General features: G+C 35.9%; 1 protein-coding gene across 1 annotated transcript in view; it reads right to left on the reverse strand.

The window, feature by feature from the left end:
• Positions 1 to 2,090: 2,090 nt before the first annotated feature.
• Positions 2,091 to 17,977, reverse strand: part of FER (FER tyrosine kinase) — a 140,884-nt gene continuing 124,997 nt past the window's right edge. Inside the window, exons 17-19 of the mRNA XM_026040981.1 lie at positions 6,339 to 6,493; positions 2,873 to 2,995; positions 2,091 to 2,365 (exon numbers count right to left, since the gene is read on the reverse strand). Coding sequence (XP_025896766.1) covers positions 2,223 to 2,365; positions 2,873 to 2,995; positions 6,339 to 6,493 — 421 coding nt within the window. The 3' untranslated portion in view covers positions 2,091 to 2,222. The remainder of the gene's footprint in view (positions 2,366 to 2,872; positions 2,996 to 6,338; positions 6,494 to 17,977) is intronic.

Consider the following 17,977-nt stretch of genomic DNA (forward strand, 5'->3'; position numbering starts at 1 on the left):
AAAAAGAATAATGGTTCTTCAAGGAATGTTGACATGAGAAGACAATGCTGTCCTTACAGTTTAGTGGTGCAGAGATAAGGACTTGTAGTTGGATGATTCTTAGATTTGGAAATTGGATTTTTCCAAATGTTGTTGCACATTCCTTGAATCTTAGTACACTTCTATTAATGTTACCATACTAAGGCACAAGCTTTGTGTAATATTTAAAAGAATACCATCTGACAAAAAGTTTCCCATTACTCTCTGAAACTTATCTTTGGGTTACTAAGTACAGTAGAAAGTATGTCCAACATGCTTAAAAGGAAATCTAAATTTATGCCACTAAAATTTTCAAGTGCTAGACCTTCATGTCTATGTACTTGCTCCATTAGCTCCAAGAAAAAAAAATCCACTTAGAAGGCAAGAAGCATTCACCATTCCCTGTACTTGGCTGTGAACAGTCCCACCTCAAATAAAGGTAATGTGCTCCAGCATGTTTATTTGCTGCTTTATTTGGACACTAACCTCAATGTAACAGAAAAACTCTTCTAGACTACACATATTTTGGTCACACACTGCCCTTAAACATTACCACTAACTACCATCACAAATACACTTTAAAGAGCAAAAAATGCTGTGGACAATAGAAAGTCACCTTACCAGCAAGAGAAATGCAAAGCTTTGCTACATCGCTGTTCCCCGTGAAATAGGGCTGAATTAAACACTGCAGCTGCTGCTTTACTTTCAGCCTCCTGTTTCTTACCTGCTCTAGCAGCAAGTGACTTCCCTTGACCTGATAATTTTTAGCTAATTCCTAGAGAAAGTTTAAGCACCTTAACTCTGGAACTCAGACCAGGATGCTGCAACTTGTTCCTATCTCTGTGCAGGGCCCTAGAAATACTCCCAGTTACAAACAAGACCATGAACTGTACTAAGAAACCGTGCCTTTCCTCTTTTGACTGCTGAGTCTTCATTCTGTCTGGAGAAATGTTAATTTTATACAAGCTTTTTCCTTTCTGGTGGCATTTATAGCTCTCTTCTCCCCAGTATTTTAAATTCTGATTGTAACAATTGGAGAAAGTTAAAAGGTTAATGTTTCTATTCTGCCTTGTTCAGCCTGCCAGAGGCTTAAGACATACTTCCTTATTTTGGTTTTGTGAACAATTTTCATATGCTATAGAGAGGTTGGCTTTTCTTTGGACATGATGCATGGAATGTATTTCGGTTTGCCTACATTTCTGCAGACTCTAGCTGCACATTGAAAATCATAATAAACTGAAGGAAAAAGGGGGATCCAAAGGAAATCAACAATTCACATTCTTTGCTTCTTTAAAATCAATGCAATTGAGTATCTATTACATGCTGCAAACATTAGCAAACCTCGTTGCTGGCTTTTTCTACATGTGTGCATCTTCGGAGGGCAGGTGATTTGCAGCATTTTCTAATGATGTATGTATAGTCAAACGATTTTGGCCTTTGGCTTCTTAAATAAACATAGGTCATTGCAAAGGAGACAAATTTCTTATTTCTGCTGGATTCACAGGGTAAAAAAAAGCAGTAGTTTAAATAAATCATATCCAAAGTCAGAAGTATTTGCTGTTATGCGGTGAGAAATGCAAATGTAATTCCATTTTCTACAAGAGAAAATTCTTGTAGAAATTCTTCACTGTTCAGCAAATACATTTGTATGTGGAATCTTAATTGACCATCATCCTTAAAACAAAGTATCATTTGAAAATACTGTTCAGTTGCAGAAAGAATTTAAAACATACAAAAGTTTCAAGATAAAATACTTGTCAAAACCTGTTTTCGTTTTTAAGGCCATCATGTATAACAGTCACCACATGAGAGTGCCATTGACGTTGATAGCTGGGATAGGGATAACAGAATGAGAACACAGTATGAAGTAGAAAACCTCTGAAAAATGTCACTAGTAGTTACTTGCTGTAAAATAGACAGAAGCCACAGTCCCTTAATTCTATATTATGTGCTTTTCTATTTACATGTATCCTAAATGACAATATTACTGTGACTGAATATATAGCATTTGGCAGAATATGTCTTAAATGCAGGTGTAGACATCATTCAAGGTGATACACTTGCATATAAAAAACAGATAATTTTAAAGTAACCTTAGAAGAATATTGCAAGTAATGTTGTATAAACGCATAGTGTTTGTGGGGGGAAACATCAGTTCACTGGAAAACAAAGTCCCGCAGATCGAGTTGGGCACTAGTTTATCACTATGTTACTTTCTTTTTGATGGAAGATAGCTCTTTCTGAATCTCACTGAATTTTGGCCGATTTTCAGGTTTGTAGTCCCAGCATCTCTGCATTATTTTATAAATTTCTTCTGGACACTTTTGCGGTGCTGACATTCGATATCCTGGTAAAGGGAAAAATTTTTAGTGTTGAAAAATTATACATATTGACAAATCTAAAAAATATTGGGACAGTTTAAGATCACTGCATAAAAAACCTGGAGTGTAAATTTTACATGACTGTAATATGAATAAAGTCTTCAATATATTACCCATTTGAGCTGACTAATCTAAGCTCAGCTACCAATACCATTCAAGTTAGCTATGATAAATTCCCCGGATACTTCTCTTATCACTAAGGGCAGCATCATGCTTAGATTTATATCCTGAATCTGAGGGTGTAGCTATCCATGGAAGTTTTGGTTGTGTTCTCTTATTTTCCTGTACTCAGAGAACTGAGTAATAATCAAACCACATTACTCCTTCCGAAAAGCAAGACCTAATAATAGTCTAATATTTTTGCTGAAGCTGCTAGATAAACTTTGTATTATTTCTTTATAGTTTTTATACTGTATGTACTGACATCCCTATGGATCTGTACAGCATCTGTTTTATTTCCTCCAAATAATTACCTTTCTCCACTTGTTCTCGTGCTTGTTGGTTGGTCATTCCAGGGTACGGGCACACTCCTAAACTGAAGGTCTCCCATAAAAGGATGCCAAAGCTCCACACATCACTCTCAGATGTGTATCGCCCTAAGGAAAAGAGAGAAAAACAAAGACTTGACTTACATATTTTTTCTTAGAGTAATTCATGTTTTAGATAATTATGGACACAATTTTTTTGTAGAGGAATCATTTTGTCAGGCTTTAAAGAAAAGAAAGCTGTAGCTCCTAATGAACATTCTTCAGATACTATTGCCTCCTGTATTTCAAATGACAAATCTAAATTAACTTAATAGTTAGGAATAAAATAAGGTTACAAAGCTCTGTAATTTGGCAGATAGACTTGTTACTGAAAGTAGTACATGTCTGAGAGTATCTCACCATGTTGGTTATTTTCCATGTAAGTCAAGCATTTCTTTGACACTTGATGTCCAAAAATATTTTTTCTCCTAATGTAAAAGGACAGAAGGATGTCAACTCTTCTTTTTGCCTTCTAGTTTACAGTTGCTAATGCAATTCTGAAGATACTGTTTTAAAAATACCTTTTCTAGCTACTTAATATAGCTGGGCAATTAGTGTTCTCAGAAGAGCCCAAAGCAATGGAGTTAATTGCAAAGACATTATCTTACCCTGAGAAGCCATACTCTGAAAAGAAAACTACCTATTAGCAGTTTCAACTGTTAACTTGTAATTTGAAGAATGACATGACCAATCAGTTTAAACAAAAAATCTGGTCTAATGGTTCTGTTATCTTCCAATATGCTTCAGGTATATGGCAGAATTAAGATAAGCAAATTCCAAAGCCCACTGCAGAATGAAAGCCTTTCATTAGGTTAAAAGGACAGCTCTTAGCAGGACATACTTCAGTTATCTCTGACTGGATTCACATTAAGGACATGGTATACGGAAGTGACAGCTTGTAGTCTTTTGCAGAAGGGCCTATGAAAACATTACCTTAAAAATCCATTTTCTACATTTCTTTTAGCAATTTTCATGGTTGTATATCCTGTTACACTCTGCAAGTGTTTTTACATGTTCTTTCAATATTTACATGTTCTTTCAAATGTGTTGTTTGTTCAACATAGAGCATTAAACAAACCAACTGGCCAACATATGTCATTTGCCCCTCCTTCTGCTGCATTTCCAGAATGGCTCTATAACCCTCTTGCTTCTGACAGATTCTCAGCTAATTACCAAAAACCCAATATTCTTCACTTAGGGTAGAGAAAAGGAGAATAGACGTAGGTGTGTGACAGTTGGTACTATGACAACTGTTCTGTCATCAGAAAGTTCAGTTTGCTCTCAAACTAAACACAATTTCCAGCTGAGCGACATTAGCTTGTATGCCTAGCAGACAGTAATTACTGACATTCACTATGTCGTTTGCTGTAAGATTACTTTTCTTGTCTATATATCAACTCTCTTTAGAGTTTAGTATTCAGTAATTTAACATTTTTCATTAAAGTAATTCAGTAGATACAAGAGGAAGTGATTAGTTTTGTTTAAAAGAAAGTATAAGTTCTGCACAATTATATATTTCCCAATATGACAACATCTAGGCAAAAAAGGGCATGCTCTTTCATAAACAACTGCACTATTTTATTAATGTTACAAAGAACTGAAAAAATGTACTAGAAAAAATATGCACTGAAAGTATGTTTTTTAATACAGAGAAAACAGGAAACAAAACAACTCCATAACTTGCTTTAAGTATGCAGTTTTAAGAAGTGCTTTTAAAATAGTTTCTTCATTGTTGGGAGTGATGTGAATCATACAGCCCACAATAAAAACAATGAGATGAAATGGCATTGAACACTACCAATTGAACTACAGCTTAAGTTTTCCATAAACTCAGATAGCATCAATATTTTATTCATGACTTCAGACACTGCTCCATAACCACTTTCCTTAATGTATTTTCTGTAATTCCCAACTTATATTTTGTCTTTTTGTTTTTTTGGTGTTCATATTTAATATAAATTCAATATATTAATTTGTTATATAAAGAAAACCCAGAAGTGACTAAAAAAACAAACTTTGACTTTATGCACTGTGTCATTCAAGCAGTGCCCCTGTTGCTAATTTTGCTATAAGGCTCAAATTTTTGCCATTAAAAACTGTTAGATCCAGTACCTCCAGTGGTTATCATCTGGTTTTGAAATTCTGCACATTTAATTCTGTCTCCTTCTAGTGTCCTTAACTACTTTGAACCTTATCCACACCAACTGCCATAACACTTGCGTCTTTATAATTAGGATGGTAAAAAACAAACCAGTTATTTTTACTTGTACTTATCAAGAGATGGAAAACAAATGCTTCATCAAAAATAAACAAGAAATCTTGCAAAACATGGTTAAAGCTAAATATTATACTGCTAAACAGATTAACAAATGTTTCAGGTTATTTTTCAAAAACTGCAGGAAGGTCACTTAAAAGCTGGCTCAGTATGGATGCATCTTAGGAAAGGCTAAATAAATTGTTTCCTCTCATGTAAAGATATCCAAAAAGCTAAGGTCAAAATAAATAAAAAAGGGTGTCACAAAAGCTAGTTTCTGCTGGGCTTAATATGGTGTGGTAAAGTGGATTATACATCATTATATATCATAAATATATATGTGTGTGTGTATAAATAACTTGTACAGAATTTATTAATGTGAATATTATCAACATTAGTATATCAAGTTTTAAAAGATGGGAGAAATATTTAAAGAAACTTAAAATAAAGATTTAAACCTTTTTTAAGAAGTGAGAACTGCTTTAGAGAACTGCATTCAAAACATGATGTTCATTTAATATGCTCCTTCTTCACAGCTTACTTCACTTTATTTCTCAGTTTTCACCTACCAACTAAAAAGCAAAAACTGCTAGCTTCTATTTTTGATATGAAGCTACCACCCACGTTGTGTGGACCACTTGCTTAAATCTAAAATAATAGATTTCCCCCCCACATCTTCAGAACAATAGAATAGCAATATATAAAAATCCAGGTTAAGAACAGCTACTGTTTAAAAAAATCAGTGACCTTACTTTTCCCTCATACAGTGGTTTCTCTAATTAAATGTTCTGGAATATTGTTTTTTACCCTTTTAGAAAAAATACTAGATTAACTACTGCCATAAACACACAGAACTTGCGATTCATTTTGTTAATGATTTTGATTTAGGTGACTGACTAGGTAGTCAAATGCAATGGGTCAGCAGCCTAACTAAAGCATTATTTTGTTTTTAAATCAGTGACAGGTTTGATGTTGCTCTTTTCTTCTGTTTGAAGACAAAACATTATTTTATACATTTTAATATTTCAGCCTTATGTAATTAAACATTTGTTGTTCTCAGCAGGGCATGAGGAAGAAGAATATATGCTCAAATACCGTTCACAGTCTAATTCCCTGCATCTTATGTTGTCTGCCAAGATGATAAGGGACTACTCTTACCATAGTTGAGAGCCTCTGGAGCAGTCCATTTGATAGGAATCTGCTTTAAGCCTGAAGATGAATATACTCCATCATCTTCCTGACGAGACATGCCAAAATCGCTTATTTTCAAAATGTTGCTTTCACCGACCAAACAATTTCTTGCAGCCAGATCTCTAAGAAAAAACAAGAAATAAGCAGCCAATATTTTACAGATGCAAAACCACTAAAACCTGAAGGCAAGTCTGAAGCAGCCCCCTACATTTTTTCTATCATAGCAGAATTTACTATTAAAAGCAAGTAAGTCACCATGTACAAAATGTCTGTACATACCAAATGCATAACAGAAGCATATGTTGAAATATGCAGATGCAAGGCAAGAATTTGCTGTGGCTATACTGTCCATTGGGATCACAGAAGTCAATCCACAGATTAATATATTGGATTTAATGCAAATGAGGAAACTCAAAGAAACATGTTCATCTAATTGTGAAAGACACTGACAAAAACAAGTCTGAAATCAGAGTTTCCAGCTGAAGAAATATGCAAATATGTAAAATGGTACAATAAAGTATGCAGTTTCACATTAATTTGTTGCATTGTCCAGCAGAAGCAAAAGAAAATGTCATCACTTATACCCACATCTGTAAAACATGTTACCAAGGAGTTTTCTGGAATTTAGGACTAAAGTTTCAACCATATTAAATTAATAACATTTTAAACATTTTCAACTGCTCAGTACAGTCTGGATGTTATGCCAGGTGCACGTAGGGAACTGAAAAAGTTGTAAGAGGTAGATTCTTGAAGAAAATTTATAAAGCCAATTAAAATCACGGACCTCATCTTATGTAGTATTTAAAAATGTTCTGAGTCTGTAATGGAAAATACACTGGAAAGAGTATGTAATATGACCCTTATATGTAAGGATTACGCACAGTTTATCTAACTTTTGTGCTAGTTTTTTCTTTCAGAGTAATCTAAACAAGGCAGGTTTGATCATCAACAAAATTTTTTCAAATGTACTTCCATGGAAATAAAACTGGTATCTGAGAAAGCTGGTTAAGGTTGTCACACTATTTTCTGTACGCAGGTGAATCAACTTAAGGTCCTTTGGAATACCAAAGGCACACAGCATTTCTGCTCCATGAAACTGGTTTTACAGCTGTTCTATCAGCTGGCAGCAGTCACTGAATTGCTCTTTTCCAGCTGCCAGGGGAGTGCCAGGGACCAGGCAATGACCCGCAGCTCGTGCAGGCAGACACAGTGGTCAGGTCCATCATCGATATTTAGGGGAAAGTCGTTTCCTCTTTCTTTTTGTTTCAGTTACTTGCCTACCAAATACATGAGAACTTTTATCACCATCTTTCACAGTCTATCAATACAAATATAAGAAACAATGAGTGCCCAGCTGTTAACAGTGAGATAGGACGCATTTTAAGATGCAACTCGATTTACTAATAAAGATACACTTAGCATATCAAAGGCAACAGTGCAGGACATGAATCTCAAATATTGTTTTTGCTTCCAGCTAAAATACTCACCCTTCTGAATATAGAATAATATGGATTATTTTTAGTTTGTCATTTCTGTTAATAAAGTCTTTTGAGGTTATGTTTACTTTAAGAGTTTTTAATAGGCTTACTTTAAGAGTTTTTAATAGGCTTTTGCATTTCCCCTTGATGCACTCAATTTTCTGTTTCAGAATTTTGAACCAGGAACATTTAGCAAATCCGCTGCCCCTTAAAATCATGCCAAAACCCAACCAAAGTTTTGTTACTGTGTAAGTTTAATAACCTGCTTCTATGGAAGGTGATATGATTTTCCATCATTAAACATTTCACAAGCTGTAATTACATCTGTGGTTAGTGAATTTTTCAGGTTTTTCCTTTCTCACTGTTAGAGATTCTCCAGATTGTCTGTTCTTTTAACATTTATTATGTTAATTGCTCAAGCTGCTTACAGATGCTGTGCATGTCAGGTTTCTTGTTAGCAATTCCCTTGCCATTTTAACTGTTCTCACCATTTCCTGTTGAATTGTCCAAATTCCCTATTTACATGTTAAAAAAAAATTTTAAAAAGACATTACTCTGACATTTATCTTTCTCATGTTTTTCTTCTTTGAGCATGTTGCTTAGCTTTCTCAGTGTCTTCCAAAGAGTTTCTTTACTGCTTCTTCTCATTTCTGTTGTATCTTCTGATCTAGAAATATACTGATTCTATTGATAAATTTCCTTAAAGAGGATCTTAGTATGTTTAAGCCTTGACACAAGATCACTGGCCAGAAGTACATTTTGGGCACTGTGATTCATTACAGAACTAGTAGCTAGTTAAAACATTACCTCCTTTGCTTCAAACAAATTTTCTCCCAGTGGCCAGGATTCTAATACCATACTGAAAACATCCTTATACATCAATACAGAGTTCTACTGGCTACTGATAAAAAGAATCCGTTCTATTTCACTGCAGAATATTCCTGTCTACTCCCTAAAATCGGTATACTATCCCATTCTCTCTCCCATCCCTTTGGTATGGACTAGCCTATTTCTCAGGATTTAGTTGCTGTCACTTGTGTATCTCTCCTGTCAGCCCAATTTGGTCGGGAGGCTGTCTTACTGCATGGACTAAGAAACAAAAACATTCCTCCTTTCTTCACATATGGAAGAATGTGAAATTTCTTACTCTCTTCTCCTTTTACATAAAGCAGGCTTCAGGCAGAAGCATATTTTATTACATGTGGCAGGATCAGGAAGCAGAAAGGCTAAGAGTGGTATTGGTTTAACTGTCACAGGGCTTATGGGAAGACCTTAGCAACTTACCCTTCTGTGTGAAACACACTGCAGTTACATTCAAGAGAAAATCTGTATGACAGATGACATTACTGAGTAAAATCAAAAGGAACCTCAAGTATATATTCAAACATCTATTCAAGTATAAACTGTGAAGAGTCAATATTACAGATAATAGCGCTACAGGAAATGGCCACTGAAGCATCAAATGTTCCACAGGAACTTAGGGAAAAATTTCTTGACAGAGAGGGTGACAGAGCCCTGGCACAGGCTGCTCAGGAAGGTTGTGGAGTCTCCTTTGGAGATCTTCCAAACCCGCCTGGATGCTGCCCTGTGCCACATGCTCTAGGTGTGCCTGCTTGAGCAGGCGGTGGGACTAGATGATCTCTAGAGGTCCCTTCCAACCTTAAGGATTCTATGATAACTATTCTAGTTATACAAGTATTTGTTATAACTCATCACACGCTTTCTCCTTCACTTTCCCTAAAGTAAACATCCTAAAGAAGCACAGACAGAACTACATGGAATTAGCTGCCTTTTTCTATACAGGGCATTGCCTTTCTTTTCATACTGCATTTATTACTTGCTGTAGTAATTCCATAAAATCAATATTATCATTAACACATAAAAGCAGCAAATACTCATTATACAAATTATACTAATCTGTTTACAGAACAGTTCATTAGTAAAATAAAAGCTGTTTCACTTTTAGATGCCACGCTGATAGACGCTCATAAGGATATCAAAAAGTCCCTCACTCCAATTACCAAAGAGGAAAAACTGATGTGTAAAAGAAATTTCATTTTTAAGCACTATTCTGAAGCTTCTATCACATACAAACAGCTCACAAGCTACATATTGTTAATATAGATTGGACTGCTGACACTGCAGCAGACAGTTCCAATGACTTCTGCTAAGAATCCAATAGCAAATTAAAGAGGTACTGGAGACAACTTCTGTGTGGTGGAGCTGCTACCGTCCAGTTCTAGGTATGTCAGTGAGGACTTAAACCTCAAATGTTTATTTAAGAATGCCCTGGAAAGAACTGTACAGCAAATAACACCCAGTATTAGAGTGGGACTCCATCTATTTAAACAAGAGGCACACTACAAAATCCCCAGGACAGACTGCTACACTGAAGGAACATCCTCAGCTGATGCAAGATCAGAACAAGATCAGAACACTGTCTTTGTATGTTTAATTCGAAATAGTGCATCAATCTAAGAAAGAGAGGGTGGCGAGTCTAAAAGTGAAATTCGGTGGTATTTTTTGTGACCTACAAATCCATCAACTCTTTCAGCCACTTCAGGTAACTTCCAATGCTGGCTGTATAATAAAAATCAAAATACATTTATTTCCAAAGCTTCTTCTTAAGCACATGCTGCTTTTTTTTCTTTTTCTTTTTTTTTTTTTCTGAGTATAGAACATATTAAATAGTGTCTAATAACAGATTATTAAGTACTGAATTATAGTAGATTAATAGATAACTAAATAACTAATAACTGATAGTAATAGATACTAGATAACTAAATGCTAGAGAACAAGAGCATGTAATTTTAATAATCTATGCTAGCCTCCTCCTATACACCTATTTCTTACTGATCTAATTATGACATAATGAATATTAATGGAAAATATTAACTGTAATGCTAATCATTTATCTCAGTTTGTCAGGTAGCTCATATCTATGCTCATTTTCACAGATGACTATGTATGCTAGAGATAAGCTAAGCTAGCTTAGTGATTTTTGAACAGTCAAAGCTCTTCTGCTTATTGCCCATACTGTTGAATATGTATTTTTTTTTAACTATTAAGTAATTTCCTCACCTCAGATCTCTGTTATCCCTGTAAAGGATCAGCTTACAGGGATTAGTTATCCCTGTAAAGCATTTCGATATTTTCAGATCAAAGACTTAGAATATTTTTTTCCCCAAAAACAAATAAAAAAGGTGTCCAAAACAAACAAAAAATAGGTTTTTTAGATATAAGCCTATTTTTTATGGTTGTGTTCAGTTACTAAAGATGATCATTCTGAGTATTTTTTGTATTCTGAGTATTTTTCAACAGTTACAATTTCTGTGAATGAACTGGTTAAATCACACTTCCACAGAACCTCATTTTTCTCCACGCATAAGACTAAAACATTATCCGGTACTCCAGGAAAGGTTCACTCTCACTTTCATAATAGTGAGAGTGCCATCAGATGAAATATTACACCTCAGTGAACTATCCTTGTGAACTACAGTTATTAAGACAATATTAATCAAAAGATAAACTTTGCTTTCAAAAACAGATCAAAGAAAGCATATGAAAATTAAAACTATCAACAAGCTTAGACATTTTTCTTAAAGCACTATAACTTGGTCTAACTAGAAATTAGTTGGTGAATAGTCATAAATGTCAAAAAAGAAAACCAGAACTATAATATATAATCATTAGACACTAGAAGAAAGTATTAAATGTTTTAAAAAATGCTTCTAAGGATGAATAGTGATACACAAACACACACAGAGCAGAGCATCCCTGTGTTGTTAACTCAAAATTCTAATGTATGTGTGTGACCAACGAATAACCCCCATAATGGAAGAAGGCTAAGAGAGTGAGATATCCCAAGAGAAATGGTGTAGGATGCATCCCCTACTGCACTGGATGCACAGAGAACTAACTATCTCAGCACAAAGTGGACTGGAGGGTTGGTTTTAGATAAGCAGTCATAGCCATTAATCGCTTCTTCCTGAGTTTATCAAAAAAATGTGAATGTCTACCTGATATTAGCCAGACCAGCATGAGGTAAGTGTGCATGTGGTCATCCCCAAATCTAGTATAAATCCTGAACAAACAACAAAGAAATTTTGGAGAGAGGAGGTCTTGAGTTGGCTTCAACTTACACATACTACTTTCTGGTGATTGGGGATGTCCAGTGTCATGATGATGACATGATGCCATAAATTTCATCTACAGTAGTTGATTATTACAAATGCTTTCATATATACCTACTTGAAACATGACAGGAATCTTACTCATTTGTACAGTCATTTCTGATGAACAAGTATGGTATATGAATCACGACTGTAAAGTTTTATAGACTGAAAAATGTTGTTACTACTGAGTTTCATTTTGTTTTGTAGCAGAGATATCAGTGATTACTTTAAGAGTACTGTAAGATTTTCACTGAAGCCTCCATCCTTTTTTTCCTATTTCAAAGTGGAAACTATTTCATTCAATCATCAGGTAAAATGCTCTCCTTCAGATGGAATACCCAGCCTTCAGAATTTTAAGTCAAAGCCATCCTGCCTCTGATACTACCTATCTCCTCTGAAGCATGTCCCCTTGTGCTGGTTGTCTGTGGATTTGCAATGCTGCCCTGGCCTTTGGGGACTCTAATGCTTTTCATAGGTCCAAGAAATGTTTGCTGGAGAGCAGCCCCACAGAGAGGGACCTGGGCGTCATGGTGGATGACAAGATGACCATGAGGCAGCAGTGTGCCCTGGTGGCCAGAAAGGCCAACGGGATCCTGGGGTGCATTAAGAAGAGCATCTCCAGCAGATCGAGGGAAGTGATCATCCCCCTGTACACAGCCCTGGTGAGGCCACATCTGGAGTACTGCGTCCAGTTCTGGGCTCCCCAGTACAGGAGGGATATGGAGCTGCTGGAGAGAGTCCAGCGCAGGGCTACCAGGATGATCAGGGGCCTGGAACATCTGCCCTATGAGCAAAGGCTGAGGGAGCTGGGCCTGTTGAGCCTGGAGAAGAGGAGGCTGAGGGGGGACCTGATCAGTGTCTATAAATACCTCAAGGGAGGCAGTGAGGAGGAGGGGGCGGCCTCTTTTCAGTGGTGGCCAGCGACAGGACTAGAGGAAATGGCCACAAGCTGAGGCACCAAAAGTTCCACAGGAACTTAAGGAAACACTTTGTGACAGTGAGGGTGGCAGAGCCCTGGCACAGGCTGTCCAGGGAGGTTGTGGAGTCTCCTTCTTTGGAGATCTTTAAAACCCGCTTCGATGCAGCCCTGTGCCCCGTGCTCTGGGTGACCCTGTGTGAGCAGGGGGGTTGGACTAGATGACCTCTGAGGTCCCTTCCAACCTTACGCATTCTATGATTCTATGAAACCCTTTCTTACTATCAATTTAAAGATGAGTATCACCAACTGTCAGTAACCTATTATAAAGCTATGGATTTGTTGTATCTGGCTAATATTATGTAGTATTTACACAAAAATAAGATTCCAAAACTGCTCAGTAGACACACAAGATCCTCATTGATATTTTAAAATTTATATCTAACGTATCACTTGCTGCATGGAAAGGTAATTCAATAGATTAACTCAAAGTTTACCTAAACACTTGCTAAACTTTTAAACTTCCTGCATCACTATATATTTGAAAACAGTCTGAACGATAAGAGAAAATATTTTAATAAATGACAATGTACTGAAGTGTAAGGTGCCTGCTTTTATTTAGTAGCTTTACTAATGATCTGGAGGAAAAGTTAAATAGCAATTTAATTCAATCTCCAGATGATATCAAATTTGCAATTGCAGCAAACACCAGTAAGGGTAAAAACTAAATAAGAAGAATGAAAGAAGGGGAACTGTATGTTGGAAATAACAAAATTAGATGTAACCTGTAAAAGAGAAGTTGTGAAAAATCCAACTAAAGTACAGATATTCAGTGAAATGCAAATACTTCACATCAATCACGTTGAAAAAAAAGAAATCCAAAAGAGAAACAAAATAATTATGGACCTGATGGGACTGTGTATAAACAGAAGTAATGGAGTGAAATTGAGCATAGAAAAACAAAAGTTGATTATCTAGTACATTGTTAGAAGGCTGCCTAGGGAAATAGAGAAATTCTGTTTTCTTAATCCACTTGTTTAAAAGATATAAAGCCAACTAAACAGGTGCAGAAAACAATGTTCAGTTTCAAAAAGATGGACTAAACAAGCTAACATGATGTTTTATGATTTGAAAATGAGCATCTTGATATTTCCACACTCTCAAGCATAATTATACTTGTAACAACAACAAGGTAGCAGTAAAAGCGGGCATGACCCCAAGAAGCACTTGCTTTCTGAATCAGCTTATTTTTTCATTTTACTTTGTATGACCTTTTCAACTAGTCATATGCATGCACGCTCCACATTTTATAAAAGTCTGAAATACAAATTTTCCTACCTAGAATATGAGCTGCCAGCAGCATTCAGCAAAATACAGATATATTTTCTCTATAAATTTATTTCAGGTTAAAACAGAATGCGTAGAAATTGGCATAGGCAAATTAAATATGACATTAAGTTTACTAGAGACTAGAGATCCATTTGGAACTGCTGCATACAACAAGGTAAAAAATGGCACTTAAAATGCTTTTTAGTTATTTTTCCCTCCAGGTAGAATTTGGCTTTTGTTTAATACTATATTGGTAAACAATAAATTTACAGAGTTCAGTTGATCCTACTGATCCAGTTTTATATGCTTACATGAGGCACTTGCCTTTTCTTACAAATTTATTTCACTACAGAAAACAATCATTTGTCACGCTAACCTCCCTGGACAACTTCTCCTGCCTTTCTCCTTTGTCCTCTCCTTTCCCTTCCTTGTATTTAAAACCTATAATTCCATTTTTTTTTCTTTCCCAGATGGAAGGCCTGACATCACTTTCATTTACTGCTAATGTCTGAACACTTTCCCTAATGCAGCAACCATGAAGTCTCAAGAGATCTGGAGATGGGATTCTTGTACTTGCTTCTACTTTTTAATTTTACCCTCTAGACTTGTTTGCATTTTTAGAATCACATTACTGGTCAATAGGTTTGCCTGCTTTCCTGGATCTCCCTTCTCTGAGAAAGGTTAAACTTGAATATATGGAATATTTTATATAGAGAACCATTACTATAGCGGCTGTAATGTAAAATGCATGCAATTAGTCATTGTAATACAGACACAAATTCTGCGGGACTGCAAGTGCCATTTGGAAATGCAGATCAAACATAGTAGACTGCTTAGATGTAGTAGTTAGATTGAAAGATAAAAGCAAATCCCAAGGTAGAAGCTGGTGTCCAAATCACCAAAATGAAGAAAGTATGAAAATGATAAGGCTGGAACATAATGAAACAGCTAATGAAGTTGGAGGTGTGAGGTAAAACTTCCTATATTAACAGTAAAGTAAAAAGTACTTCATTAAATTTTATTAGAAACAGATATTTCTTGAAATAAATGTGAGGCCTCTGTATGCATTACAGTGCCGAAAATGAACTGATATAATGCAGCAGCTAAAAAAGAGGGACATGGGGATTTACGGAAACACAGCAATTATCTGATGAGAGGACAAACTAAATTTTTTTTTTTCCCTGTAGAGAATAAATGTATCATATTATTTTGATAACATATAGTTAGTATTTATGAATAGCTACCAGGACAACTAGTATCATAAGAACAAAAAGATATTCTTCAAGTCTAAGTGCCAGTGTTAGATAAACTGGCTCAAGTTTGCTTTACATACACAAGTTTATATGAATATAAATATCTATACATACTATTGACAGAATTTGCAGTTTCCATTTTCAAATTTTTTGTTGGATTGCCCTCTAATCAGAGTATTTTTCCTTTCTTAATCACAACAGTTTGTCACTTTTCCTGAATAATTGAAACAAGTACTTTTTCTTCTTTGAATTTTTATTATTCAGCTTTTTACAAATTTTTCAAAATTACCTGTTTATTTCCCACTTTATAATATCAGTATCTACTGCTTGAAGTAGTATTCTGCTTATTTTGTCTCCTACTACCTTGCAGATGTATAGAATTTTTCTTTCATCTGTTTATATCTACATCATGGATACCAACTGCAGCTCTTCACGGCATCTTTGCAAAAGAAGATATAAGTAGCACAGTATTTTAGATAAGAAATGATTTTCTCATGAATAAACATGTGGAAATATGTAAGAAATTCACAAAAATGACTGAAAGGTAAGTTGTGTATATAGCTAGAATCTCAGGGGAAATAAATGAACAATATTTGCACTTTTTTTTTTTCTTTTATGTCAGTAGCTGCAACTTACAACATATCTGAAGTGAATCTGAATTTGCCAGTAAGTTTCTGGTATGTTTAGTCTACATGAGGAAATAATTCAGTGCATGAGAATCAGATACACACACTGAAGTAGCCAGTGCTGTGGCTCCTCAGCTATTTCCAATAAGTGCAGCAAGAGGGGTTAACTCATGCTTAGATCTAGTCTATCTCCCATGCCAGTCAAGGTCCTGACCTGGCTGCAGCACGGCTAGCACACAAACTTCAGCTTCCTCTGCTGCAGGTTTCTCTAGGGAGCACCACTTCTCCTTTGCTCTGATCCCATGGAGAGATCCCATGGGAGATCCCTGTGATCTCCCTGATCACAGGAGCAGATCTGTGCCCGGCCATCACTGCTCCCAGAATTTCCGTGCCTCCTCATTTCTGAGTTACATCACTGTGTCTGGCCCAACCTTATAGCCCCCAGCTGGACAACATCTTCAGCAAAGGGTCAAAGCACTGGTAGAACTGAACTATGTGGATATAGGGATTGAAGAATTGACTGAGTCTCTAATTTTAGGAAAAAGCTGGCTGTCAAATCTAAAAGATTACCAGACATTAAATCATTTGTTATAAAAGACTCCTCGAAAGGAAGCTGGAGCACATTAACATAGTGGATAATTCCTGCTTAAAAACAACCACCAGATGTTTAATGACAAAAAGTATATTCTTATATTTTACATAGAAAAAAACTTCCATCACTATTTTTTTTCTGAGAGCACCCTCAGACTCTCTCTGTCTTACTCAAAGATAGCAAGTGTCTCTTTGAGTTCTACTCTGCTTTCTTGTGGTAGGCAAATTATTTATTTACCAACATATAAATAGTTAATTTCAATTTACTGCAAGTCCAGCTTTATTAAAATAATATATATACATACACTGAGAAGTTAAACATCAGGAAAGTAAAAACCAAGAAAAGTAAGTGTGATCACCATAATATTATTTCTCTCTCAAATTCAACCAAAATCAGAAAACTACAGTATGAGAGATCCTGTCATCTCAGTTTTGCCATCTGCGTTTATAAAACTCACAATTGCTGTTCAGGCACAGGATAATCCCTGATTAATTCAAGCTAGAAAGATATGAAATCCTTACCTACTACTAGAATTTTGCATAAAAGGTTACTTTAGCCATTATGAAAATTACTATATACATAAAAACAGAAGTAGAGGTTGTCCTCGTAAAGGAAAACGAGAGAGTAAGGTCCTGGACCAGGAGAGAGCCCAGGCCCTCCCAAGACTGGTGTGGGAGAGGCTGTCTGCATTAGAAACAGTGGCAAGGAAAGGGTGGGTTTGCCAGGGAAAGAGCAGTCAGGAAGCTCAATGTCAGCGAAGAAAAGGACAGTCAGTTTGCTCATTACTGAATGGGAATGGAGACATTTGTGGCCAACAGGTCTATTAAGAAGTGGTAGTCATAGAAGGATAGTTTAAAAACTCCCAGTTATGTTAACTCAGCATACCTGCCTCAAAAATCCTGTCCCAAAGTTACTCTAAAAGTAGTAAACCTTTCTAATGAAGTATATTTACTTAATCTGCCATCTTAATCCTTACACAATTTCTTGAAACTGGGACTTGGCTCTTATTTCACTGCTTTATTTGTACTTCTCAGAACCCATGAAATTTGATGAAGTATCCGACATCCAGCTTCACCACGTAAAGGTTTCTGATCTTTTTCTGTCAGGCTTGAGTGACCCTGCCTGCATCTGTGAAGAAGAAAACACTGCAACATCGATTCAACAATTCTGGCAGCTCCATGTACCTTCATGATCTCTCTCAATTTCCAAATCAGTTAACAAGTCTGTAAGGTTTTCT

This window comes from Nothoprocta perdicaria, unplaced genomic scaffold, assembly GCF_003342845.1.
Source record: "Nothoprocta perdicaria isolate Ctin4 unplaced genomic scaffold, notPer1 scaffold_273, whole genome shotgun sequence".
In the NCBI taxonomy this organism is placed as follows: Eukaryota; Metazoa; Chordata; class Aves; order Tinamiformes; family Tinamidae; genus Nothoprocta; species Nothoprocta perdicaria.